This window comes from Larus michahellis, chromosome 3 (assembly GCF_964199755.1).
Source record: "Larus michahellis chromosome 3, bLarMic1.1, whole genome shotgun sequence".
Taxonomy (NCBI): Eukaryota; Metazoa; Chordata; class Aves; order Charadriiformes; family Laridae; genus Larus; species Larus michahellis.
This window is the reverse complement of record NC_133898.1, coordinates 43,278,948-43,306,629: the sequence shown is the minus strand read 5'-3', so window position 1 is coordinate 43,306,629 and position 27,682 is coordinate 43,278,948. Positions and strand designations below refer to the sequence as shown.

The 27,682-nt window shown below is 42.7% G+C and overlaps 1 protein-coding gene across 1 annotated transcript in view; it reads right to left on the bottom strand.

Annotated features, from left to right (window-relative positions):
* The window catches only part of LOC141740746 (protein ELYS-like), a 47,323-nt gene that overhangs the window by 1,885 nt on the left and 17,756 nt on the right, over positions 1-27,682 (bottom strand). Inside the window, exons 8-33 of the mRNA XM_074579939.1 lie at positions 26,714-26,864; positions 23,653-23,785; positions 23,382-23,563; positions 22,939-23,000; positions 22,046-22,174; positions 18,553-18,643; positions 18,377-18,466; positions 18,074-18,214; positions 17,204-17,308; positions 16,339-16,432; positions 15,326-15,449; positions 15,148-15,204; positions 14,012-14,158; positions 13,733-13,920; positions 13,419-13,563; positions 13,192-13,323; positions 11,846-11,993; positions 11,605-11,755; positions 10,959-11,066; positions 10,288-10,483; positions 8,808-9,005; positions 7,118-7,496; positions 6,309-6,411; positions 5,601-5,704; positions 4,208-4,392; positions 658-2,497 (exon numbers count right to left, since the gene is read on the bottom strand). Coding sequence (XP_074436040.1) covers positions 658-2,497; positions 4,208-4,392; positions 5,601-5,704; positions 6,309-6,411; positions 7,118-7,496; positions 8,808-9,005; positions 10,288-10,483; positions 10,959-11,066; positions 11,605-11,755; positions 11,846-11,993; positions 13,192-13,323; positions 13,419-13,563; positions 13,733-13,920; positions 14,012-14,158; positions 15,148-15,204; positions 15,326-15,449; positions 16,339-16,432; positions 17,204-17,308; positions 18,074-18,214; positions 18,377-18,466; positions 18,553-18,643; positions 22,046-22,174; positions 22,939-23,000; positions 23,382-23,563; positions 23,653-23,785; positions 26,714-26,864 — 5,383 coding nt within the window. The remainder of the gene's footprint in view (positions 1-657; positions 2,498-4,207; positions 4,393-5,600; positions 5,705-6,308; positions 6,412-7,117; positions 7,497-8,807; positions 9,006-10,287; positions 10,484-10,958; positions 11,067-11,604; positions 11,756-11,845; positions 11,994-13,191; positions 13,324-13,418; positions 13,564-13,732; positions 13,921-14,011; positions 14,159-15,147; positions 15,205-15,325; positions 15,450-16,338; positions 16,433-17,203; positions 17,309-18,073; positions 18,215-18,376; positions 18,467-18,552; positions 18,644-22,045; positions 22,175-22,938; positions 23,001-23,381; positions 23,564-23,652; positions 23,786-26,713; positions 26,865-27,682) is intronic.

The window sequence follows — 27,682 nt, the reverse complement described above, 5'->3', positions numbered from 1 at the left end:
GGTTCATAAACACTCAATGTGGAGGTATTTTTCCCCTAGTTACTGCCTCTTAGGATCCATTCTTTGGCAGTACATAGTGAAACAAAAATAATGCGGTGCAGTGATTTTACCTACACTTAGGTAATCAAAGATATTGCGCTCAAGAGGCATCAGCAATCCTTAAACATCTCAAAAGAGTTCTTCTTATCATGTACTCTAATACAAAGAGCCCAATGCGCAGTAACTTCACTACCAAAGTATATGTCCATGGAAAACAGTCACATCATTAAACAGCTGGATAGTTTGTTACAAGATGCAGCTCATTTTAAGTTAAAAACTGAACAGGATTTTGGAAGCATGTCCCCTTTGTTTCTCCAGTGTGGGGAAGAGATGTCAATCACATATTACCAGACACCCTCCAGTTTTTCAAACAGGTAGAAATTAAGCTCATGATAAAAATTCAGATTAAATTTCATATTACTCTACTCAGATCAGCCCCCTCCACCACTAGCCAGCCAGTCACGTAGAGTTCAGAAAACAGATGAATCATCTCCTCCCCAATTTTTTTTTGTATGGTTAGATTCTTTACAACGCTTAAAAGCCATCCTCACAGTCTGTTTTCTGTGGTTTACAAAACAGCAATATCCCCTATTTTGCGTATAAACATAATGCTCCTACCTTTACATTTCTTTGTCAGCTTTGTGAGAGGAGGGGAGAAAAGGAAGGACGCATTTTCCTCAACAGGCAGTTTCTGATGCACGGCAGTTTTGCGGGATCTGGTGCTCATAACGCGATCTGTTGAAATTCTTGATGTTTCATCACGTCCTGATGGATTTAAGTCTTCAAGCAGCAAAGGACTGCCACCAGGTCCCTGGGGGAAGGCCCCCTCCCCTGTGCTCTCCTCCAATACTGCTCGTCTCTTTCTGCCCCGACGCCCTGTCCTTACTGCCGTCCTGGGTGGGGTTAATTCCTCCTTTGGCTGTGCAGCTGTTTGCTCATGAGTATCCGTTTTTTCTGGCTTAGCATGTGGAACTCTTCTGGTACTTCTCCTGGGAGTAGCAAGGATTTCCACCTTCCCGCCTGAATGTATGCCTTCCTGAGTAGAGAGAGATTGTGTCTCTGCCAAGAGATTTTGGGCCCCCTTCCTAGCACTTCTTCTAGGAGTCACCGGAAGTTTAAATTCTGTTTGAGGAAGTGACGATTTAGACAGATCAAGGTCAGAATTTTCTGAAACTTCTGATGAACTCATCTTTCTTCTTCTGCCTCTTTTAGTTGGCACAGGTAAAAGGACTTGGTCACTAGACTGCGCCTCTTGGTCCTTGACGATACTTTCAGTAAATTGTGAATTAATGCCCTTCAGTTTTCCTGCCCTTCTGCTGGGACTGACGGCTGGTTTTACCTTATGATCAGGGTCAACCTGGCCAGGTCCTTGATCTCCTGCTGAACTTTTTCCTCCTCTAGTCCTCTTGGAAGCAGCAGAAGCAGTAATGCTACCCTCAGAAAGAGACGTTTCCTCAATAGCCTCTTCCAAGACTTCAGACGTAGCTTCCTTTGCTCTCCTTAATCCTCTTCTTGGAGTAACGGCTATGGACTGCGTACTGACGGACAATGTTTGTCCGTCAGAATGGCTGCTTTCTACTTTCTGTACGTTAGTCACTTTAGGCTTCCTACCTCTCCTAGGAGTAACAGGCATCACAGGTGTTTGCTCACCTTGAGCATTTTCTTCTGTTTGAAGACCAGAAGTCTCAGGGGCTTCTTTGGCTCGCCTGGTACTTCTCCGAGGAGACAGTCCAACCAGAAACGGTTTATCTGCCTTCAGAAGTTGCTGAGCACCTGCAGATGGAATACTTAAACTTCTACTCAGTTGTCCCCTTGTGCGTGTTCTAGGAGCGCTAACATACTCCACTTGATGGATGCTGGTTTCATCTTCCACTCCTTCTGGCACAGTTGTTAAAGGAGCTCTGGCCTTCTGGAATCTAGTTCCCTTTTTTCCTATGGTTTCATGAATAGATTGTTCTACAACTTCAGACGTGAATTCTTTACTTCTTGTGTCTTTGATTACATCCAGTAAGTTCTCAGCAATAGCCACCTTAATGGGTTCAGGCACATATGGAAGTGACTCTACAATATTTTGAGATTCCTGATCATTAGTTACAGTGGACACTGAGTTTGTAACATGTTCTTGGTTTTCAGTATTTCCTAAACTGTTCACAGGTTTCTCCTCTGTTGTTGCGCCAGCCGGCTTAGAAGCATCTCCTAGTGTAGGGTCTCCCATCTCCCCTTCACCACCTTCTTCTTCCAAGACTAAAGTAAAATTACTCTGAGATATAAAAAGCTCTCCATCTCCCTCAGCTGCATCACATTCACCATCTTTATCGTCAGGCAAATCACATGCAAACTGCTGCTCTATAGGATCACAGGTGTATGGAAGATTGCCTGATGGATGTCGTTCACTATAGGGTGGTGTTTCCGGTGCCTCTTCAGAGATTTGTGCCTTAACCCCACTGTCTTCAATCACCTAAAGTTAAAAAAAATGCCTGTTAATGCAATAGTCATTACCAAAGAGACCGACTTCAAACTGACCCAGACGAAACTGAGGACAGTGAAATGCCGCTTTTCCTTTCGGATCACTGCTGGGTGTAAAGTCAGAAACATACAGTGTACTCCCTGCTACCGATGACAGCTTCTGCGTTTAAGGGACAGAGAAGAGAGTGTTCAGTGTACGCCATCGCGTGCTCCATTTACCATCTAACAGGGTAAAAGGCAACGATGAGAGAAAAGCTGAAAGTTCCAGTCGGCAACACTTTGTCAAACTGGCCAGCCCTCACATCCGACAGCTCAACCCTGCACTCTAAGGAGCCGCTTGGATTGCCTGAGACAACACAGCATATTCTAAATAGCTCCACCTCGTGTTTTTATGGTGCGAACAAAGGCAGTATCTGTTACGTATTTCCAGGGACTCAGATGGTCAAGATAATTTAATCCACGTGTAAAGATCTTTTCCCAGCCCTCTAAGTTGTAGAGCTAGCCAACACCGGCAGAAGGAAGAAGCCCCTCAACAGCAGTTTCCAGTCTCCATAGAACCTGCTCATTTTCTTGCCTCCTGCTTTGTCAAAAGTTGCTAAAGCATCATATTATAGCAACGCGCCATGCTTCAAAACTAAATCCAAGAAATACCAGTCTGCATAAACTTTCCTTTTATGCTTACAACTCTATGAACAAGCGGTAAGCAGTTTGCCCTAAGTTTCCCAAGTCTAGAACCATCTTCTCTACAGCGTTGTCCTAAATCCCAAAGCCCAGACGAGCTACATCAGTGACTGCCTGTTTAACTTCCTCTGCAATCTGGGACACCGAAACGCATTTTCTCTTACTTAAGACCAATCTATTTGTGGTACCCCTACCTTTCAGTTTGTATTTCACTCCTAACTATTACTAATTCCTGTGACTACAATCCTACAGGAAATTGACAGTATGCTCTACATGGTACGTGGATTCATTGTGGATGTCCCCTAAAGAACTCAGCAGCCCCAGCAGAAGAAAGAATAATGGGACAACTAGAGAATCACCAGTGCTGATTTTCACTCCACGTGAACAACCTTTAAAAAGTCCTCTTTTACAAAGTGGAGATGTTGCAAAAAAATGCTGTTGTACTTAAAAAAAAAAAAAAAAAAAAAGAGCTTGAAGTACCTGGAGTAGCTGGAAATATCTTGACACTGAAATGAACTCACTGCTGGGATTTCTGTTTATGTTAATAAGGAAGAGAGAGGAAAGGATCCAAGCACCTAAATCATTCTGAAAATGAGTTTGGTTCCCGCATCATTTTGTCCTTTCGTAAACGGCCCCCAGCATCAACAAGCTGCACTCCCCAACTTTTTGTATCATCTTTAACAATTAAACTACTACTTTGTTAAGTCAAATAAGAAACGTTTACGTTCCAGGAAACCAAATGAATGCATGGTTATTTTAAAAAATAGTTTAGACATTTGTTTGTCCTTCTACAGCTCTCAAAGGCCCAAGTTTTGACAGGTTCTATTTGGTGCTACAGGAGCAGAAAATGCACAGCAGAAAAAGGGATCTGCCCTTATGGAATGAGGTTTTCACTTGTGTTGACCAGCTAAAGAAACACAGATGTTTTTGTGTGCCTTCTAATTGTCAGTAAGATGGGACTGTCCTCAACACTTGCAAAGCGTTTTCTATTTTGTAGAAAATGGGAAAAGAGTTTACTTACATTCGTTTCCTCAGTTTTAGGAAGATTGAGAGAAAGAGTTATTTCTTCCTGCAGAAAAGGAACATTTTCTTCAACTTCAGCTGCTTCCTGGTTCTGTTCTTCAGGTAAATCCACACACTTCCCCTCGAGGCGATTTTCTGAATGAGTACTGACCATGTCCTCACTGTCAAGGATACTTATCACAGCTGGAAGAGATTTTTATAATTTAAACTCAACTGCTGTATAAATGACACGGTTGTAAGCAACAAGAAGTAACAGACAGAGCAGGAGCCAACAATGGTAGTCTCCGTCCTGCCACCTATATTGGGCTTCCTCCAAAAACTAGAAGCCAGAACTATCTACCTGGTGAAGGAGGCAGCCCCACAATAAATTAAAAAAAAAATACTAAAAAAAAGAGGAAAAAGAAAAAAGAGGAAAAGGAAAATCAGCTGGCAATTCCATAGAGAAGAACAACAAGAGTAAAGGGGGGCTGGAAAGGCACACTCATAGCGAGCTCTTCTTCACAGCCTGAACCCCGAGGATGCATCGTCTTTTAATGCAGGAACTCAAGCAGCAGATCCCTGTCCTGGTTTCAGCCAGACGGGCTTAATTTTCTTTCTAGTAGCTGCTGTCTAGTAGCTGCTGATTTGGTACGAGAGGAATGTTGAGGAATGTAGATAACACCGACTGTTTCAGTTGTTGCTAGCTAATGTTTATATTGGTCATGGACTTTTTCAGCTTCCCAGAGAAGCTGAGGGACCCTAGGCACCACCAGGGGGATATTCCATACCACAGGCGTCATGCTCAGTACATAAATGGGGGTTGGCTGGGGCGGAGGGGCGGGCAGGGATCCGCGATCACTGCTCAGGACAGGCTGGGTAACGGATCATCGGGTATTGTATCGTTTTATCTTGTATACCCTGTTACCATAATAATTATTATTACCACCATTATTATGACTTTCCTCTTCTGTTACTGTTCTATTAAACTGTCTTTTTCTCAACCCACGAGGGTTTTTTCTGTCCCCTCTTCTCCCTACCCTGCTAGGGGGAGTGAGCGAGCGGCCGCGTGGGCCTAGTTGCTGGCTGGGGTTAAACCACAACAATCCCATACCACACAAATTAGTAGTGGTGCACAACAGCCAAATAAATACTGATCTCTCCCTCTAATATTTTAAATTCTACCAGTTTTCTCAATATCTTTATCAAGAACTGGAACATTCGCTATGCGCCTTCTACAAGGACTTTGTTTGAGGAGGGTTTTTTCTCTACAGTTCAATGAAAGTTGGCAGTAACATGCTGGTACTACCTCAGTCTGAGACACCTCTAGTGGTATGGCCGACTACACATTTTACTTCAGGAGTCCAGCTACCTCAACTCACATAACAGCTCCAACGCACTGTACGTACACTCACCGTCTGTCTCCGGGGATGCAGAAAGCTGTGCATTTGGTGCAACTGCTATGGCTTTTTCTTCGGACGAAGAGGACATTTTGGACTCCTGGTAGTTTGTTTCACTTCTTGAACAGAAAAAGAGAAATGCCTCGTTAAGCTTCAAAACAAACCTTGCAGAACTTTACAAATGGCTAACATTCTCTCAAAAAGCAGCTGCAGCTTTTAAAGCATCTGGTGAGAAAAGGGCTTCCCTTTCCATAAACAAATAGATGCTAATTGAGCACGCAGAGAAAATAGAAATTAAGTGTATAAAATACTGCCAGAAAGTATTCAAACCCCCAAATAAACCCGCTTATGTTACAGGAACCTCAGGTGTAACTTTAAAAGCTACACAGTTTTCAGACAAAAGCAGGGCTTATGTATGTTCGCGGTATCTGCTTAATAACCCTCAAACTATAAAAAGGTTTACATAGCCTGTTGAATGAAGTCTTTATCACCACACTTTGGGCCCTGCAATGATTTGAGAAAAAAGGCTCAAATGGACAGCTAGTCAATTTGACTTATATCCATGCCAAATTACTTCTGTTTCGCAGACAGAAAGGAATAGAAGGGCCGTTACCTAGGAGAGCACAGGAAAGAACCCATTCCAGGTCAAAACCATAGATTTCCAACACAGCAAAGGCAGCAGCTACGTCTTGTGTGAACCCAAAGTCTGTTTTATAAACTTACCTTTCACATGCAGTCCCAAAAGTAGCAGCCTCAGCTGCTTGGAACACCAATTTCACATCCGCAGAAAGCGCAAGACATTCAGCATTTGAATCTTCCGCGCATCCTAAAAAAAAAAAAAAAAAACCACCAAAAAGTTGAGGAACTTCAATAGCAACAATCGCTCTCCAGGATCCTCCCGAATCCTCTCAGACTTCAGACGAATCGGGATGCGTACGGTGCACTGATCCTGGAGTACACACTCACTGCTACAAACTGTTTCGAGACCTCAGACCCAGAACTCTGACACCTGCATCCGTGCAGAGGTAATAAAACACAAAGGTATAATTGCGAACACACAAGAAGCTGGACTGGCTTCAATGAGTTGAATTCAGCTGAATCCCTAAAGACCAACTGAAATGGGCTTGGGAAAGGCTGCATAAGCTGTTGAGCCAGCAAAATGAGCAAGCATAGCTGTAAGGAGAAGCATGTACGCAAGCAGACTCACTTCCACAAGAAAACGACGTAACTGAGCACTAACGAGGTGGTTAAAAAAAAAAGAAGAAAACAAAATAAGTCTATCAAGTCAAAGCATGCAATACAGTAAACTTGCTGTAAAAAACCTGCAGCCTACAGAAATACCCCTAAAACATAATGGGAAGGAAGTGCCTGGGGGACTTGTGAGTGCTCATTGTTAACTGTCGCACCCATCAGTAATTTAACCTTTTAAAGACACTTGAAAAATCCAGAGACTTAGGTTATCATAGGATGAAACACTCCAGCTTCTTTTCTTAGTTCTGATGAATCTGGTTGTTCCATCTGGAAAGGTTTACCTTCAACCATTTCACTGCCTTCTTCCTTCTCGAATTCTTGAAAATGGGCGGTTTCTTCAGTGGAGGAATGAGCTGCTTTAGCAGCTATAAAGATGACGTCATCTTCCAAATCACCAGGTGATTTTGCATCATGATACTCCAAAGTCGTTTGGTCTGACCTGGCAGAGATGTTACTATTTTCTTTGCTGACATCCATTTTCTCCAAACCATCTCCAGGTATGCTTTCTGAAGACTCTTCCGTTTCAGCACGATCATCCTCGGGATTGCTCAGAGTCAACAGAGTTGGTTTAGCTCTACTTTCCGACCAAGCATCCTCCACCACTCCACGATGATGATGCTCAGACGAAGGTCCAGACAGCACTTTAGCATCTTCTGTCACCTTTTTTTTTTTTTCCAAAAAAATAAAATTGACAATCAGTAACACGCAAATGCTCTTTGTCAAAGCAAGAAATAAAAAAAAAAGGAAAAACAAACTGATATACAGTATAAGGATTACAAGTGTCAGCTTAATCAAGGTGCTACAAAATTAATTCTTATTCTGGCACTACGTTAGCCTTTGAAGCCAGCTGTCACAATTAAGCATGCTTTTGACGCCTCATTGAGTTTCCACGACCTTGGGGGATTAGGATGGAGTGAGTCTTGAAAGAGATCGCTTATACTGTCATCTCAAGGCGGTTCATTGGGTTCACTGCTGTCTCTTCAAGAAGAGGAGGAGCTTTACATACCTAAAATCATAACTCAAGATTTCTCTTTCTTTACGTTTGCATTTTTCAACTTGGACGCACCACTCAAATATTCCACTCTTCACTATGCCCGGAGCATGGAACAAGGAAATTCATGTGCTCACGCTCCAGTATCAGTAAGAACTTTGTAGAGGAGAGGGAGCCTCTTGCTATAATTGAGTAGCTCTTTGTAACAGGCAATAAAAGGTATAATAAAAACTGACTGTGACAATTTGTTAGTACCTGTACGGAAAGCTCGTATGTGTAGACACTAGCACGTGCCCCTGTTCTGCCCCTGATTTTGGTACGTTACTTCGACAACTGCAGGACGAGCTGATTGAGGGAATCCAAGCGAGAGAACAAAAGGAGGAGGGGAAGGGGACAACTTTCAGGTGCACCAACTTCCTTTGACCACTATCCGAATGCTACCCCTGGTGCAAGGCAAGAAGCAAAACTGAGCACCTGAGGGCTGGAGAACAGACAGCGCTACAGCTCTCTTCATCCGGGGTCTGTTTTTAACGTCCCTTTAGTAAATCCAGCCTTGCGAAAAGAGAGACTAGAAGGTAATGTAGCTCATGACTACGCTGCTTTCAAAGGTGTTTAATTCACCAAGTTTAACAAACCCAAACACCTGGCTCAATCTATATTCCTTTCCTGCCTGCCATACCACCCCTTCATAAGGTTTAGCAGGAAGCTGAACTAGCAATCGGGAACACTCACAGCTCCTAACGACACTTGAGTAAAAACCACCAAGATCACTGGTATGTATTATGAAGGTGTTCCTGCAGGCAGGTGATGCTACAGAAGGTCTAACACAGCCGTTTAGGACCAAATTCAAGTCTGCCATTCTGATTTGCAATTCCAGTTCTCAATTTAAGGAGGCAGGCAAACTCTATAAAAATCCAAATCCAAACACAGTCTATAAAGACTTTAACTGGAAAAAGATCACTCACTGCAGCCCAACTTACCCCAACAGTCCACGCTGCATTCGAGTTCTCCTCCCTGAATGATATCCTAGGCTCCTTTGCTCGTAAAGGAGGAGTGACCGATCGTCCCGGAGACGCAGAGGGAGTAGCTAGGGGAGTGGTGCGAAGGCTGGATCTGAGAATAGACTGAGGAGTAAACCCAGGAAAACCAGAAGCAGATGTGGCCAAAACTTTAGCTCTCTAGGAAAAGAAATAAAAGCACTTAATTTAAAACCCATTAATGTTCAAAACAGGCGGCTTCCCTTGTCAGAAGTATGAGTTTAAATTACAAACTAAGGTTGCGCCAGCAGAGAGGACCATGTTTTGCCTCTGCACTGCTCTTTTTCCAAAAGGTACAAAAAATCTTAAAACATAACAAGCATTTTTTTATTGGGTTTTTTTTTGCTTTTTTTTAATGCCAACATAAAACATTATTTTTCAATTTAATTTCCTGAAGAAACAAGGATATGGCATTTTGTTGTTTGCAATGTTATCTCCCATTCCAGTACTTTCAGCAATTTCTACACTGCTCTTCTAAAAGGCATAAAATTTCAAATGTTACACCAGATACAGTGACTGAAAACTCTGCCACGTGAAGCAGCAATCAGCAAAGCCATAGTGATAGCTTATCTTTTCACTAATTAACCAATCCCCATACTAGACTAAATTAAGTGGCACTGCTGTAAAAGCACCTCCACATCTTCACCTAGAGGCGTTCATTCAGCTCTTCTTACCTCAACCCGAAAAAGAGTTTACAGTATTGAAAGGGTTTAAAAGGAGAATAATGAAACTAGCTTAATGATATGGACAACATGTAATAAGAAAAAAAAGGTTGTAACTCAAGAGATCAAAACTATTTTGTTCAGGTAGGCAATGGCAAAAAGATCAACAGCAAGAAGATAGGTCAAGTGTTATTTCCTTGCATGATTAAGAGTTTGATGGCAGCAAGTGGAAATACAATTTAACACAATACCTAAAATTACTGTAAAAAGCCATCACTGAATTTGACAGAGTGATATCACTTAACTGACATCATTTAGTTATCACTCACTTAAGTGGATTAATAAAATGAAGCATATACATCATTGTTTGTAGGGATGCCAGTCAAACTACACAGAGCTACCGAGCACTTCAATAATGAGATGGTTGAGCTGAAAGTTGCATCTTTAAGTTTCTCAGCACACTGAAAAGTCCAACATTAACTTACCTTGTTCATGCAACATAAACAAATGTATTCAAAAATGCTATGGGACAACCTACATGCTGCAATTAAATTAGAATGACACTTTCCCTCTTGAAGACTGGTCCCAATGACCTGCTTCCATAAGGACTATATATACAATAACAACATGCATATTGAAACTATTCCACAATTTGAATGCCACAGTGTTTGTGTTAAATGCTTTGGAGGTTTCACTTTAAACCAAGTTTACAGGCTTTTGGTTTATTTGGTTGTTACTGGCTGTTTTCTTAAAGTACAAACCTTAACCACAACAGGAGTCTCGAGTAAATTCAGCTCTGATGCTCCTAAAAAATTCTTTTGTGAGACAGAACCATGCATATCTGATCTCAATGGGCTGGATGCCATGAATGAAGTGGAAGTTCTGCATGGTGAATGCCAGCTACCACCCTGTGCTGGAGAACATGAAGGAACTGGACGAACCACCAAATCCAGCAATCTGTTAAGACAGACAATTTAAAAAAGGAAAATATATAAATAAATGGGGGAAAAAAAAAAATCATGCTGCATTCAAGAAATCTGGCATGACACATAACAAAAACATTCAATCAACAAGAAATAACAGGTGAGCTTCACTGTTCGGGTGATTTTCTTTTTTTTAATTATTTCTCTACATTTCATAATTAATTTACCAAATCATTGCCTCTGAGGCAAGAGTAATCCCATTTCAAGTTGCACAAGGCACATAAGTCTCATATCAGAAGAAAAAACATCTACATTTCTATGCTGCGACCACTTCAAATTCTCCACTTAGTCGTGTCCCTAAGCTGACTTTCTCTTTAACACTTACTCAAAATTGAATACAAAACAGAACACTTTGAAAACACAGAAAGTCTAAACACACACAGACATCCATATATAATCTGTGAGAAGCAACACCTTTTGGAAACATTAATTCTGTGGCTGTACTGTACCTGGAACGCTTCCATGAAGATTTCGTAACTGGCGTCCCAACAAATGCATCGCGCAACTCTGCACCAGGGAGAGGATGTGTTATGGCTGGTGGTCCTGTAGCTCGAGGTCTAGAATTAAAAGGAAAATGTAACTGACTGTCATTCCCCTGAAGTCCACACGTACCAGAACTCAAGTTCATTTGACCACGCCACTCATAGGAAAGTCATCTGACAACTACGAGCCTCCTTCCTGCTCTTTATAACTCTGCCAAATTTTAAGCAAAAAGGGCAGAAACAAAGCAGACACTGGGCAGGAGGTGGTAAAACAGGACTATTTGATCCCACAATCAAGTCTATCAGTATCTGTACACCCATACCTTGATGGTAATCATAGTCTTAGTTTCAGCTACCTTAAAACCTGTAAACACACTTCCCGGAATGTAAACACATATGTATTTCCATAAATGAGATTACCATAGCAGAGAAGCTCTCTATCCAAACAGTACTTATGAAGTATTGATTCTTAAATGTAATACGTTGAATGTGCAAAAAAGCCAGATTTATTCAGGTGCACCTTCCCTCCAAACACTCACGTGGTGTAAAAGGATTTTTCTCTCTCTCTCCAAACGAGGAGATCAAGACTAAACTTTGTCAAAAGGCTGTTTACCTATCAACTTGTGAGAAACTGGTTTCCTGCACATTTCCTTCCCAGACTTCTCCAATTTTAGACAATACAGTACTGATGAAAGTTGCTCTCGTATGCACATTCCCTGCATTAACTTGTTTTGTTACTGTGGATAATGGCGTTGGTCTTGAGACTGGAAAGCAAGAGGGGAAAAATATCAGCCTGCTGCCATCAAAGAGGTGGGTGGTTAGTTCTCCACCATATTTCCCCCCCTAAAAGTTACCTTCTCTTAAGACCGACGCAGGCAAATGGTAAGGCTTGGCTCTCTCTATGGCCAGCTTCCTTTGAACTCGTGGAAGGATCTTGCCATACTGCTCTAATATAGAATTTCTGGACACTGCTCTCTCTCTCAAGCGAGGATCACGATCGTTCTGATGAAGGAAAAGAATAAAGGAAAATATTAACTAATTACAAGTAGTTCATTGCACAGACCTCTCCGTGCTATTTCGCATTAGTGAGCAGATTTCCTCTACGGGTGTGGGAAAACACCTCCACTGCACAGAACAGCGGCAAGTTCTACCCATCCGCACACACCGATTTCACCTGGTACTTTTAGCAAAGTGGAAGGAAGACTGCAATAGCAACAGAGCCTACAACTTGAAGTTAAAACAATGCTGGCACTCTGCAGAACCTTCTTCTGATACACCTGTTACCACCTGCAATTTTCTGATATCACCTGCAATTTGCAAACGACTTACTACATAGCAGGCTTTCCCTTGTTCTTCCTGAAACGCCACTGCCCTGAATATACGGGACAACTGGAAATTACCCTGGACAACATGATGCGAAGATTAAAACAAGCAAGAAAAAGCGGCCTACGCACACCACCTGGCCGCATGACAGTTTTCAAATGCAGGACCTACGACTTCCAAAACCACCTTAGAAGTTTGAGTCACTGGAAAACTATGATTCCAGAAAACAGCAAACGCGTCACAAATCCAGAACACAAGTTCATGTAACACAAAATGTAATCTGGCTATTTTGAGAAATAGAGGTTAGACAAGAATTTTTGTCATAAAAGCCGTGAAATGAAAGTTGTGGAATTGGAGAGCACACTATAACTCGCAGAAATTAAAAAAACAAAGAAAACCCACAGAAATTTAACCTGTGGACTGGCATCTAGCCTGCTCTCAGCTAGAAAAATACAGTTGCGTGCAAGACACAAGCGATGACATACAACCTACTCGTCATCCCACAGGAAGGAGTGACACCAACAACTTCCAGTAATCTAAGCCACGCATAACATACGTATCTCAATAACGGAATGGTACGATTGGCTGATGGGAAAGATACATGTTTATTCCTCAGATGCAAACAAACTGTTCTCAGTGGGGTCAACAGTGGTGTGTAACATTTAATTTATAGCTTCATAGAGTAGCTTTGGAGTAGTGACGTATATTGGTCAACATTTAGCTTCAGCTGTAACCAAAGGTGTAGAAACTTGTTCCGAGTGTTTCAAAGACTGGTATGAAAGAAACAAAGCAGGATTTTTATTGAGTACTATCAAAACCAGTTAGTAACACCCAGCAGAAACTTGCACGCTTGACAGAACAGAACTTTCACGCTTACCATAAGATTGACGTTCATGGACTGATTCAGCTCTAGTGCTGCAATGTAGTTGGCACGCTGCAGATGGTGGACTAAAAGGAATTCTTGATTCTGAACACCAGCACTGGTCCTTAAAAACTTCTCCAAACACTCCTATGAGAAAAAAAAAATCGTTCCAAAAATCTGTTATGGCTCTGCCTTTCCTCTTTTCAAAGAGACGATGAACATTTTTCCTTGCTCCCACTTACTTGTTCGGTGTCTGTGAAAGGCAGCTTCAGCAAGTCTTCCATCAGGCCCATCTCCCGGCACGTTTCGTACATGTGTTTTAAGAGGTCTTCTAAGTTTACCTGAGTGGCATGTTGGTGCAACAGACCCCAAGCCTCCACCATGCACCTGTAATTAATTTTTCAGACGTAAAGGGATGTTAATAGCATAACCAAAGAGATGCCCCAAGAGTCTTGTACTCAAAGTTTAAAGGAAACTTAGGGGATGATGATTTCTATTCTTTGTTCTCCATTTTCACAAGATTTGCGTGACAAAATGGTGGGGTATATTTCTTTACCTATTGGAGAGCAACACAGTGAGGAGAAGCTGCACTTCCCCGCTGCTTGACACTGATGGATTCATCATCTGGATATATCTGAGGGCTTGCCCATGCTCCCCTTGGCACATGAGGGATTGAATAATTCTCTTGTGTTGCCATGATGCGGTTTTGATTGTAGCGGGATGAAAGAGCAGGGCCAGTGAATTCTGTACAAGTTAGAGATCGGGTTTTAAAATCATTTTCTAGATTATAGCTTTGTACTGCAATGTATGTCTAACTCAACTCTACCATACTTACTTCGTAATCATTGTGATCTAGAAGCCAACAACCTTGAACAAGCTTAACAAGACCCCAAGGGATGCCAAAGGCAGTTGGGAAGGAGTCGATTGAAGTTTCTGTCTTATTCGGAAAGGAATGCATGATATCCAGCAGCAAGTAAATTGTCTGACATCAGGTATCTCATTAAGGCTAATCAGTTTGTAAGACCAAAACTTTATCACATTACCTTTAGAAAAACATAATGAAGTAAGAATATAAAAGTGGTAGGAAGCAGAAAATACATTCAAAACATTGGAGCATCCAACGCTCAATTATTACAGCAAATAAATTCCACAGTTGGGTTTTTCCCTCATGTCCAGCATATATAAAACAGTGTAAATTGTGGCATCCTTACAGTACAGCTCAGCTCCGAATGATTAAAACTGGATTTAAACCAGTATGCGGGTCACTCATTGGTAGCGTCATTTTCTCTTTCTGACGTCCGGTTTTAGGGACATCATCTAACAAGACAGCTCTGGGCTATAAGCGTTTCTAAGCCCCTTGCTCTCTAGGCTCCCCTCGCGGGTTAGGCAACAAACAGCAAAAGCAAGGCTGTGTATTTCAGCAGCTTAAAAATTAAGTTTCTGCCCCATGACTTTTCTCTTCTCCCTGTTGCTTATTCCGTGTGCCTGCACTTTCAATGGAACCAAAGCTGTGAGCTGCCCTGGAAAACCCATGATTTCAGCAAAAAATCCGGTACTGGTAAACCACTCTTAGAAATCCTTTTGCTCTGAAACAGAATATTTTACCACATCATTCTAGTAAGAAGCCATTTGCTACAGATAGGAGGGTTTTAAAAAATTTAGAACGGTGTTTAAATTTGGAGAAAAACTAAGGGCTTTTGTTTTTATCTCCAGCATTTCTTACTAAACCTGTTCTCTCCTACCAGAGAAGTCTTTTGCAACAAAACATTTAAGAAAAAATCATCAAAAATCCACAGTACAAAGAAATAAAACAGCGCTTCTGTCTACAACTTAACGCTAAACTAAATGTTTTCACTTGCATCGTCTTTGAAGCATAAATGAAAAAATGTCATGAAACAGGTCGGCGACCAACACTGAAGAACATTTATGTGCATCCCCTGGAGGTGTAATAAAAATAACTAGAAAGGATACAATTGCGTGTTTGCAGTTTTCTTCAACGTTTTCTAGCAAATAGAGATCCAGCAGTGCCTGAAATGAAAAATTAACAGTTCTGAAAAAACGCCTGTCTTCCCTAAATCATTGGCTTTTGGGTGGGGTTTGGCGGGGAGGGCGGCCGTTTGTTGTTGTTCTCAGTGAACAGGACACTCACATGCAAACTGGCAGGCGGGTATTTCCCAGTTCCTCCTGCATCTCTCCGCCACAGCTTCTCCACTTGGTCTCCTAACTGGGAAACCATTCCATCAACCATCAAGCAGTCCGAGTCCCATTTTCCTCTGGAACAAAAGGTAGCAAGGATTTGGACAGAGTTAAACACTAATTCCAGCCTCCCGGTGTAACGGCTTTCCTCCAGTCTTCTGCTGACTGCAGCCCTGCCCTTTAATCTCCCGATGGCACAAAGCAGAAAAAGGACACTAGAGGCTCTGTGCTTCGAAGGAACACACGAGCCTGTATGTAAGTTACTTGAGAAGTAAGCCAAGGAAGATGAACTTTGAAGTCAATACCTCCTACCCTGCAGCTTCCACCTTAACTCACCTTGCAGCCTCTTGGTCACAGTGCCATCGCCGAAGCTTGGTCAGGTCTTTATTCAGTTTTCAGTACAATTTCCAAAGAAAAACCTATTATCGGCTAATCCAAGGCATGCCGCCTATGTGCTAGGCAGCTAGTCCAGGAAAGAGAGCTGACGTTCGCAAGTGACTTCTATCCGACAGCCAGGAGAGTGCGAGGCGTGCCAACTCCATGTAACTCCAACCATCTTACGAAATCACACCATGTACTTGTGAGAAGGGGACTTAGGCCAATACAGTTATGACCCTCTATTGGTCATGTGCTCATAATCGGTCATATGGTCATATGGAGGTGACTGATCCTGCCCTAATCACGTGGCCTTTTTCAGTAGTCAGAAATTATACACATTAGCCAATGAATAAAGTAGACTCCCGAAAAATGATGATACCAACCAGTGGTACTAAGCAGCGGTAGATATCAACGTTTTAACACAGGAAAGTAACCTCTCTGTTCAACAGAACACATGTGTCACTGAAGTCAAGAGTATTGCTGGCAGCGGCATTACGCATAGCCCATGCAACTGTTGAGATAAAAGCCGTTCCCTTCCACTTCTGAATTTGCCGTGGAAGTGTTCTAGAGTCTTCCTCTAGCTCTTACCTTGATAAACGCTCAAGTTTCTGTCGGTGACCAGTATAGTAGCTCTCAATCAGAGGATAATTGTAGAAAGGTCTCGACAAATGCATGGCATCATCTACAGGCAACAAAGCAGAAGCAAGTTAAATCAGTCATATCACACTTGTAAACGAAAATTTTTGCCTAAAGAGACAGAAGATCGTACAAGCTAAGCATCAAGAAGCCTCCAACTCTGAAAGAAGCCAATCCTCTTTCTGCCTTTGCTAAAAGAGCTCTAAGAGACAAGACTCAATTCCTTCTTGCCCCAAGTGCCGTTTCAAGGTTACAGTTCACGCAGCATTCACAACATGTAGGGTAAGATGAAGTTCACTATAAAAAAACCCACCCAGTTCTCAAAGGGAATGGTTTTTAAACATGCCGCGTGAGCATCTGTGAGACAATTAAGGCTGACAATGGAATTTCTAATCCATCCAACTAAAGAAGGATTTCCAAGGTGTACTTTCTCCTCAAGCAACTGATAGAAAGTTCAAAACATGCAGGTAATGCTCTCACTGTAAAAACAAGCATTCCGGTACTTGTTGTTTAATAGTACTTTGTTTAAAATCTCAAGTAGTTCAAGCTGTGGACACAAGCAGCGCCTTGAAGTCAGGGGTCCATTGCTATTCCTAAAATCCACCCAGGAAAGAAACTGCCTGCCTCATTCTACGCTGTGTACTTGACAACCCAGCAAAATCTCAACTTCACCCACAGAACTTCAGCACACCCTGCCACTGAACCAGCACGACTTCTTCCTGACGAAACCGTTACAAAAACACGGCTAAGCACGCGTTCGTGGGAGTCACTCACTGGATGGTCGCCTTGTTACAAACGTATGACAGGTCACGCTTACCTAAACCCTCTGGAAGGAGACCGGATCGACAGAACCAGATGACCACTTGTGCATACAAAGAAATGAGGCTAGTAACCACTTCCTTATTTGTCAAGTCTGCAAAACCTGAAAAAAGGCAGGAGATGATTAGCGTTATGCAATTCCGTTCATTTTCACAAAACACCCTTCATCCTACTAAACCAAAAGTATAAAAATAACACATTAGAAATCTTTGTCTTTGCGTTTTTCATGCTGTATCGCTTTCTTATTTGAAGAAAAACCCCACTATCACCACCAAAACAAAAAGCAACCCCTATAAAGAACTAAACTCACTAAAGGTTAAAATAAAAAAAACCCCAAAGCCTGAACTACTAAATGCACGCAGGAATAAGACATCTGTTTCTCACGTAGCAGAGATTCTTCTGATGGCAAAGGGATATTCTTTTCTTTTCTCAATAGGCCAAGAACCATTTCTAAGAGAAAAAGCTGTAGAAACTCAAGTAACTTACTTTGCATGTTACTCGTTTACGCTTCCTTCGTATTGTTTAGCAATTTGCAACACGGTGTCTGCATACAACTAGAACTTGCTAGCTAAGAATTCAAAGGAATAATTTTCAGCAATACCACATTCGGTTGCTGTAATTTCAGCCCAGTTGCCTACAAAGCTTCTCTCTGAATGTAGCCTCCCCCACCCCCTTGCATGAGCTCCACCATAAACTGTTGCCCTGAACTCCATGCGTGTTTTGTGGTGGTCCCAAGCGCTCAGCTTTAAGCCCCTTCTCCCAGCTAAATGTGACTGTCTTCCAATCCTCAAAAACAACAAAAGCCCATGTTGCCACAATTCCAAATCTTAATAAAACATACCAAAGATTTTGTAGCACTACTACAAACCTTTTTCAGTAAGCTCTTGTGCTTCTGTGAGAAAACAGTTTAAGACCGTGCTAAGGTTGCTCAAAAGCAACTGGCAGCGCTGGAGAGACCGTAATGTCTGGGGGTCAATGAAGTTGCAAGAGCCATCAAACAGCGGAACACCTTTTCAAGAATAAATATTAAATCGTTAGCCGACAGAGCAATTCCAGAGTTTCAAGGCGCACTTCAAGGACCACGTGCAATATCCTATAGCGGCGTATTACTGAGGAAGCTCAATCAGAAAGAACGACTTTAGGTTTGCAGAATGACTACACTAGTACTCACAGATTTGGTCAAATTCTTCCTTTGTAGAGATCACTTGGTTCCATGTCCACTCAAGAACAAACCGTAAATTACCAGCAGAACTCGGCTGCTCTTTAAACAAAGAGAACAAAAAAGAAATGAATCAACAGGCTCCAACTCAAAGAGGTACCACGTAAAAACAACGTTCGAAGTATTACCTTCAGATATCCAATGTTTAATGCATCCAGTCAGAAGTTCTACAGAACCTGTCTGGACAGCAGCTGACAATACTGCTTCCAGCTGCTCCTCCTAAACGTAACAGACAAACTCAAATGAGAATCTTACCTACTTGCACCATGTGAACCATCAACAGTAAATGTTTCTTTCTAACTGTATACTCATTCAGACATCACAAAGTCAATCAGGACGCAGGCCAGGAATGCCACGTCCTTTCTCTTAATTCCAGCCACAGGCTGGACTGCTCACTGCTCTGAGGAACACATTAACACACTTTTCCTCTGACATTTCAACTTACTGCAGCCTAATTCTAATCTTTCTTCGCATGCCTCTGCATTACAGTCTTCACGTACTGAGTTCCAACTATTTTCAGAAACATCCTCTGCTATCACCTGTTACGCATTCTGTGCATGTGGGTTTGCCATTGGAGTGCACGAAGGGGGCAGAACAAATACACTGTTTGCTTGGAAACACTTGAAGCTACAGCCAAGCAGTTTTCTAGACTGTGAAGACATGAAGCAGGTCTCATACCCAAAAACATTGTTAGAATTTTCAGCCAGCCAGCAAATTAAGTTATAAGTCAGCCAGAAAAGGAAGGTCAAAAAAAGCGTACCCCCTCCACGAGCAGCGCTGGCAAATTGGTAACAATGCCCAGTGACTGGAAAAAGGGAAACACTGCACCAAATTTTTAAAAATGGTAGAAAGGAGGACCCTGGGAACAACCGACCTGTCAGCCTCACTTCTGTGCCTTGGAAGATCGTGGAACAGATCTTCCTAGAAGCTATGCCAAGGCACACGGAGGACAGGGATGTGATTTGAGACAGCCAGCATGGCTTCACCAGGGGCAAGTCCTGCCTGACCAACCTACTGGCCTTCTATGATGGAGTGACTACACCAGTGGACAAGGGAAGAGCTACGGGTTTGTTTACCTGGACTTCTGTAAGGCCTTTGACATGGTCCCCCACAACATCCTTCCCTCTAAATTGGAGAGACAGGGATCTAATGGGTGGACTGTTTGGTGGCTGAGGAATTGGTTGGATGGTGGCATCCAGAGGGTAGTGGTCAATGGCTGCATGTCCAGATGGAGATCAGTAACAAGTGGTGTCCCTCAAGCATCCATATTGGAACCAGTACTGTTTAGGATCTCCATCGGTGACATGGACAGTGGGATCAAGTGCACCCTCAACAAGTTTGCAGATGACAGCAAGCTCAGCGGTGCGGCTGACATGCCTGGAGGATGGGATGCCATCCAGAGGGACCTGGACAAGCTCGAGAAGTGGGCCTGTGTGAAGCTCATGAGGTTCAACAACGCCAAGTGCACCTTGGGCAACCCCCAGTATCAATACAGGCTGGGGGATGAAGGGATTGAGAGCAGCCTCGAGGAGAAGGACTTGGGGGTACTGGTGGATGAAAAGCTGGACGTGAGTCAACTGTGCACGTGCAGCACAGAAGGCCCACCATATCCTGGGCTGCATCCAAAGAAGTGCAGCCAGCAGGTCGAGGCAGGTGACTGTGCCCCTATATTTCGCTCTCCTGAGACCCCACCTGGCGTACTGAGTGCAGCTCTGGAGCCCCTAACATCAGAAGGACATGGACCTGTTGGAGCGGGTCCAGAGGAGGGCCACAAAGATGATCAGAGGGCTGGAGCACCTCTCCCGTGAGGACAGGCTGAGAGAATTGGGGTTGTTCAACCTGGAGAAGAAAAAGCTCCGAGAAGACTTTATTAGGGGTTTCAGTAGTTAGAAGGCGGTTACGAGAAAGATGGGGACAAACTTTTTTGCAGGGCCTGTTGCGATAGGACACAGGGGTAACGGCTTTAAACTAAAAGAGGATAGATTCAGTCTAGATATACAGAAGACATTTTTTACAATGAGGGTGGTGAAACACTGGAAGAGGTTGCCCGGAGAGGTGGTAGATGTGCCATCCCTGGAAACATTCAAGGTCAGGCTGGATGGGGCACTGAGCAACCTGATCTAGGTGAAGACGTCCCTGCTCACCGCAGGAGAGGTTGACTACATCATCTTTTAAGGTCCCTTCCAACCCAAACGATTCTATGAATTTTCTGAAATAACAGAAAAGAAGTGAAACATTTACATTCTAATAGGTTTAAATTTTAGGCTCTTCAAATACTGGATTATAATGTAGTGCTAATCCTTTAGAAGAATAATTCACAGGTATGCACAGACGCGCAATATTAAGTAGTAGCTTGTCTCAGCTGGAGTTCTCATACTTCTTTCAGATGAAAGGATCCCTCAGAAAACTTTATTTTGTTGCGGGGGGTGATGAGGGGAGGGGAGATTTGTTTGTTTGTTTATTTTAAAACAGACTGAAAAGTATCCTTCCCTTCCAGGCAAAACCATGACATTCAAAGCGATTTCTACACATTAGAAGACACATGAGATGTTTCCACCTTTTCTGAATACTGGTTTCAGGCAAGGAAACACACCAAATACTGCTCACAGTGGCAAACAAAACTACAAAGCAAGCTTCTTGACCCTACTTCTGAAATTTGTCTTCCTAACACTCACAGGAAATCCCTGCTCAAATGCATAACAAGCCTGATGTAGAATCCAGGAGGCAGGAAGATGAGGGCAGCGGGAAGGCTACTCTCCCCTTCCTGCTGATGGCTCCACTGCATGATGACCAGCTGGCTGATCCTTTCGCTTAGACCCTGCCGGGGGGAAGAAGATGGGCTGCTCATCACAAAGGCTCCATCTCTCACGGAACTCTTCAAATGACAGAGAAAGGTTGATGCAAATGGAAAACCTATGGCAGGGGGAGTGAAGTCACTGTGGTGGCATAAAGCACATAGAAGGTAGCGAGTGTCATGAGATAAAGGTGATTAAGGTGTTGCAGCTGCAAGAGGGCAGTCTCAGGGGAGTAAATTGGGCTACTGCAGCACAAGGCAGAGGCTACAGAGGTGAAGATCCGCCCGGAGAGGATGCAGAAAAGCCTACCGATGAAGGGAAAACGAGGGTAAGCCGTGAAGAAATTGCCAGGGAGAGCTGACAGCAGTAATCCTTTACCACAGCCCACTTCCTTGGAAGCAAATGACCACGTACAGTGCAGCAAGCTGACATCTGCAAGAGCTCGCATCCCAGGGAGACGCCCCCATCGTCGGCTACTGCACTGAACCACTGCTTTGAGAAACTGACAGGGATGGGGGTTACTCTGGGGGACACATGCGTTATGTTGGGCATGACCAGCACTGACTGCACGCTTCCTTGTGCGCATCTGTGTGTGGCACCGAATTAAGAGAGGGGTCTCTAAAGACAGATCTCTTAGGGCTGTTCCCAGTCAAAGTCACTACTTTGGATCTAAGGATACGATTACTTCTGCTAGCTCAGGTCACGCCTGTATTTCAACGAAACTTTGCAAAGAATCCAAAAATTGGATTATCGTGTCTTGTAGCCCCTCCAGCCCTGTCAGACCAGATGGATGTATTTCCCCCTTGATTCCCTCATAGGCACTCACCTGACTCAAACTGGATGGCTGGACATCAACTAGTCTTGGAGACAACAAGCCAGCTACAAGACACCTATTATAGCTATCCTGAATGGCTTCACATATTGAAGGACCAGATTTCTTCAAAAAATTCAAGGTCTGAAACATCAATCGAAAACCACAGATTAAGACAGCATTGTTATTCCGTCACTACGCTTCTGGATAACCTCTAAAAGGAAGAATCTAAATGTTCACTGACACCGTCAGACAGCCTGAACCACTAAGATGCTTTAGGTTAGCAATCTGCGTAATTAAGTCTTTTCTACCTTCTCTGTCTATACACAGGCCTTGCTCTTTCCCTCAACACTGACACAAAATACATTCTATATAAGCTCAGCTAACATGCAGCTTCACACTTTGGAAGATCCTTTCTATGTCTGTTCGTATGGAAGCCGATTCATGTTGGAAACATTTAGTGAGCTGAAACTTCACTCAAAATTATCTGTCACAATCTGTGCCGCGGCTCAGAAGTTATAATTTGGCCGAGTTTGGGAGAAAACAAAATTTTCACTCCTCAAACAGTTATGTGATTTTTCATCTTCTCCATTCCCTCCTTTTTCCAAGAGAATTGGGGATCGAAACTCTAACTCAAGACTATGCAGGCAGTTCGACTGAGGGGCAATAAAGAAGTAACACCTTTCCCCGCCTTCTACAGTGGTTTTGTTCTTGCTCCTGGAGCAACGTTGCATTCCTTTCTAGACATTACCATTTGCATACAACTGGCGACAGGACACAATTGCAACTATGCGTGTGGATGGGCAGGATGAGCATGAAACGGTCCCTAACACGGAAAGCAGTGCAACAGAAAACTTAGAAAAGCTACATCTCCTGCCACTCGCAATAAAGATACAGTAAAAGATCACCTCCTTCTGGAAGCCGGTGCAAGTCATGTGAACGACTCCGGAGGGCAGCAAGCACGTACCATCTGCAGAAACAGGGAACGTTTGACAACCTTCCGTACTCTCACAGTTATGGCATGACCAGTTTACATTTTTTACACACCGCTATCTAGAAACATATAACTGAGTGCTTTGAGCTTCAGTTCACAGTCATTTCAGGCTATAACCAGCACCACTTCACCGGCTACATTACAAAAGCACCAAAACTCAGCCGGCTGTCAGATATGTTCCACAATAGTAAATACCTTGTCAGTACAACGTGATCAGAGTTGGATGTGTGGGGGACTGGGTGTTTTTTTGGTTTGGTTTGGGTTTTGAATGACAAACAATGACTGAACAAGAGAACCAATGAATGGCATTTGACCTCATTTTAAGCTTATCACTCTCAAAAGCAGTGAAATACCTACCAAAATTATAGGTGCTTGGATTAAAAAACTGCTCAGGTGGTGGATAAGAAGGAGGAACTCCCCGACTTAGACTCCGCTCATGGACCAGAATATCCAAAAGGAGCTTCGGAGAAGTCACGCTCACTACGGTATCCAGCGACCACAGTGCAAAATAGGGGCACTCATGAAGCAGTTCTTCCGGCCTTAAAGAAAAGAAACGCATAACCTAAATGCCGACATTCAAATGAATTATTGGCAGGGATATGGAAAACTACTGAAGAAAAAAATCTACCTTAGTGAATCTGGCATTTGAGCGTGATACCAGCGATTAATGTCAAATACACCCAGGTAAGTAGATGGTTTTCCCTGACCATATGTATTCACTTGCCAACTGAAGATCGAGACACTGGTGTCAGGAGATATGACTGTAAAAGACAAGACATTGTTTCTTACTTGTAAAAATACAATAGATTCAGTATTTTTAAAACACCACTTTCTATTTTGGCTTCATTCTGTTCTGTCACTCGTGAAACACAACACTTCCTAAGAGTAATTTAAAAAAAATTACGGAATAGCAAAACGTCAGTGTGATAAATTTCAGTCACGCTGTGCCTTTTTCTTGTCCAAATTGTATTAGTTCTAAGACAAATCAAATACAAAATTACCAGCTAATTAATTAAATTTTCCATACATGTAGAGCTGGTCAAGATGTTTAGCCAGATGAATACTTTAGCAAAAAAAATATGCTAGAATCACATACATTGCTACTTTTAGAAAGCATACAAATAATTGTCGCATACACTTGTATTCACACAGCTGGCATTATTAATTTCCAGCTCCAACTCAGTTACAAGTTTGAAGAATAGCTCCTTTCCAGCATAGAATAGAATGAATCATAGAATGTGTTGGGTTGGAAGGGACCTTTAAAGGTCTTCTAGTCCAACCCCCCTGCAGTAAGCAGGGACATCTTTAACTGGATCAGATTGCTCAGAGCCTCATCAAGCCTGGCCTTGAATGAAATACTCAGCTTACTCAGAATGGAAGAACACGATTATCACACAAAATAAATTTAAAAAGAAAAAACAAACCAGAAAGTGGAATAAGGATTTTAACATAAACATTCACGGTGTTATACTCCAGTTCTCCCAATAACTGGAATGGTCTGTCTTCTTTAGGGAGAATGCATTCTCTAGATGTAAGCAAAGTATGTGATACACCATTTACCTAACAGAGTAAAGAAAAAGATGATAGCTTGTTTGGCAAATGTTTCTCTGTTGAATTCATCATTACCATTCAGGGATCCTCATATACTTTGCTATGTTTCATTGTGAGCTCCTGTGCCATTTCAGTTGTGTTAGCTGCTGAAACTGCTTTGAAGATAACAATTATTTTGATAATGTAGAAGACAGCTTCATTGCTAGACTCAAACCGCATCCAATGGAAGCTCATGTTTGCCTAGAACTTAACTTGAACAGATTCTGAATAAAAGCTAATAAAAAAAAATTACATATTTATCCATGCTTCATACTTCATAAGAAGACGACAGAAAGGGGTCTGGTTTGGTTTTTTTGGGGAAGCACGGGGGATGGTGGCGTTTTTTTGGTTTTAACAAGTTTTTAGCATGCACTCTCCTAGGAAACATAAGTGGCAAAAATCCAAAGGTGTTTTCATTAGATTTTGACACACTGTTGATAGAGGATAGCATCACAAAAGAGAAGGAAGCTGCCACTTCAGGACTAAATCAAAGATAATTAACAGAAATAGCCTAGAAAGATCACGCGAGTGTCTTCTTTGTAACATCGGACATAAGTCAAGGCCAGTAAGAAGAGGAAGAAGGTGAATAATGCACTCAGAACAAAAGGCTATAAAAGTTATCTCTGCAGCTGGCTCAAAGATATGGTCAAAGCATAACTGAATTTCTAAACCCAGAGATGTATATTCAATTATTGCAAGATAATGAAAGACACCATAAGAGTTTTAACTGTGTCTATGGACAAGGAAAGCTATTGCTTTAAGAACTTGTAGGGGTAGGAACCTATTAGACTTAGAGAGGAAAAAATGGACAGGCAGATCATAAAATCGTTTAGGTTAGAAAAGACTCTTAAGATCACCAAGTCCAACCATCAACCTAACACTGACAAGTCCACCACTAAACTATGTCCCGAATCACCACATCTACACATCTTTTAAATACCTCCAGGGACGCCCACTTCCCTGGGCAGACTGTTCCAAAGCTTGATAACCGTTTTTGTCAAGAAATTTTTCCCAATATCCAATCTAAAACTCCCCTGCCACAACTTGAGGCCGTTTCCTCTCATCCTATCACTTTTCACTCGGGAGAAGAGACCAACACCCACCTCACTACAACCTCTATTCAGGTTCTATACAGCAATAAGGTTTCCTCTCAGCGTCCTTTTCTCCAGACTGAACAACCCCAGTTCCCTCAGCCGCTCCTCGTAAGACTTGTGCTCTAGACCCCTCACCAGCTTTGTTGCTGTCTGGACATGCTCCAGCACCTCAAAGTCTTTCTGCCAGGGCGGGGCCCAAAACTGGACACAGTACTCAAGGTGGGGCCTCATGAGTGCTGAGTGCAGGGGGACCATTACTTCCCTAGTCCTACTGGCCACACTATTTCTGATACAAGCCAGGATGCTGGTCGCCACCTTGGCCACCTGGGCACACTGCTGGCTCATACTCAGGTAGCTCTTGACCAACATCCCCAGGTCCTTTTCCACCAGGCAGCTTTTTGCAGCCACTCCTGCCCAAGCCTGTAGTGTTGCATGGGGCGGTTGTAACCCAAGAGCAAGACCTGGCACTTCGTCTTCTTGAATCTCATATAATTGGCCTTAGCACATCGACCCAGCCTATCCAGATCCCTCTGTAGAGCCTTCCTACCCTAAACCAGATCAACGCTCCCGCCTGACTTGGTGTCACCTGCAAACTTACTGAGGGTGCCCTCCATCGCCTCATCCACATCACTGATAAAGATATTAAAGAGAAAAGGTCCCAATACAGAGCCCTGGGAAACCCAACTTGTGACCTGCCACCATCTGGATGCAGAATGATTTTATTCAAAGATGACAGCTGGAGGAATAAAATGACTGACAAGCATTATATAGATGACCCCACCATACATTGCGATACCATGTCAGCAAGCATAAAATAAAACATATATTTTCCCTTAAAGAAGTCCCACATAACTTAAGCATCCATTTTTTCTTCGTAAATAATCCCAACAATCTAGTCTATGCAGATAGGGAAGACTTTCAGACTGTGGGGACCGAACAGCATTCGTTGCTTAGGTTCCAAAAGCACTTCTTTTAAAATCACCAAACACGGACATCAGAACAAACCTTCATTTACGCTATCCTCTCTGTCAACGTGGTTGCGAAATTTTTCGACAGTCTGGCAGCTGATTAATTTAGTACTGCTGGTCTGGCCTCTCAAGGGAAAGATTCCACCCGTGAGATCTAAACTGTACCTTTCATCACAGTATTCCAAACCCTGGGTAAAAAAAAAAAAAAAAACAGAGAAGAGAGCAAAGGTCATTCTAAGATAAAAACATACATTATGGCTAAATATGAAAGACAGTCTAACAGAATAGGCTTATTATACTGTGTATTTCGCATGAGCCTATTTCTGACGGTAAATAGAAACTACGCCTGACATGCAAGAGAATGCAGTGTCAAATCGTAACGGGTAAGTTTGGCTGTAAAGGCTTTGCACTTTTTCAAAATTTAGAATTTCCCTAACATTATTCAGATCTAAACATGTTTTGCAGAATTCCTTACGACATCCAAGAATGTTCTTTATAAAAATAAATATATCGCTACAAAGAGATATCTAAAATGATGCAACACACATGCATGCAAAGCTCTTTGCTCCATGTCTTGATTGCAGAACTGATGAAGTTAGAGAAGCCCCAGCATTAGAGCAGCTAAAGCTGTCAAGAGGTATTTTCTATGGGCACACCACCAGAGTGACCGTGCACCCCTCTCTAGTTACTGTGAGAACTTCATACTGATTAGCAATCTTCTTTCAAGCCACGTAAGCTATGACAGCTCCTCCTCTCATCTTGTCAGAGACTAACGGGTGAAATATCCCTCAGCTCCTTCACCAAGCACAGCCAACAGCAAAAGGGAAAACCAGAAAGGACACGGGGTGCACGTGGCCAAGGCTTTTAGCATCACGAATTACTACACAGTAAACAAACTAATTTTGAGATACACAGAAACCCCGGCACGATTGTGTTGAACCTCTGATAGTGCCATTTTTTAAGTAAGCATGAAGTGAAATACCGTCTTTCCAAATACAGCATTCAT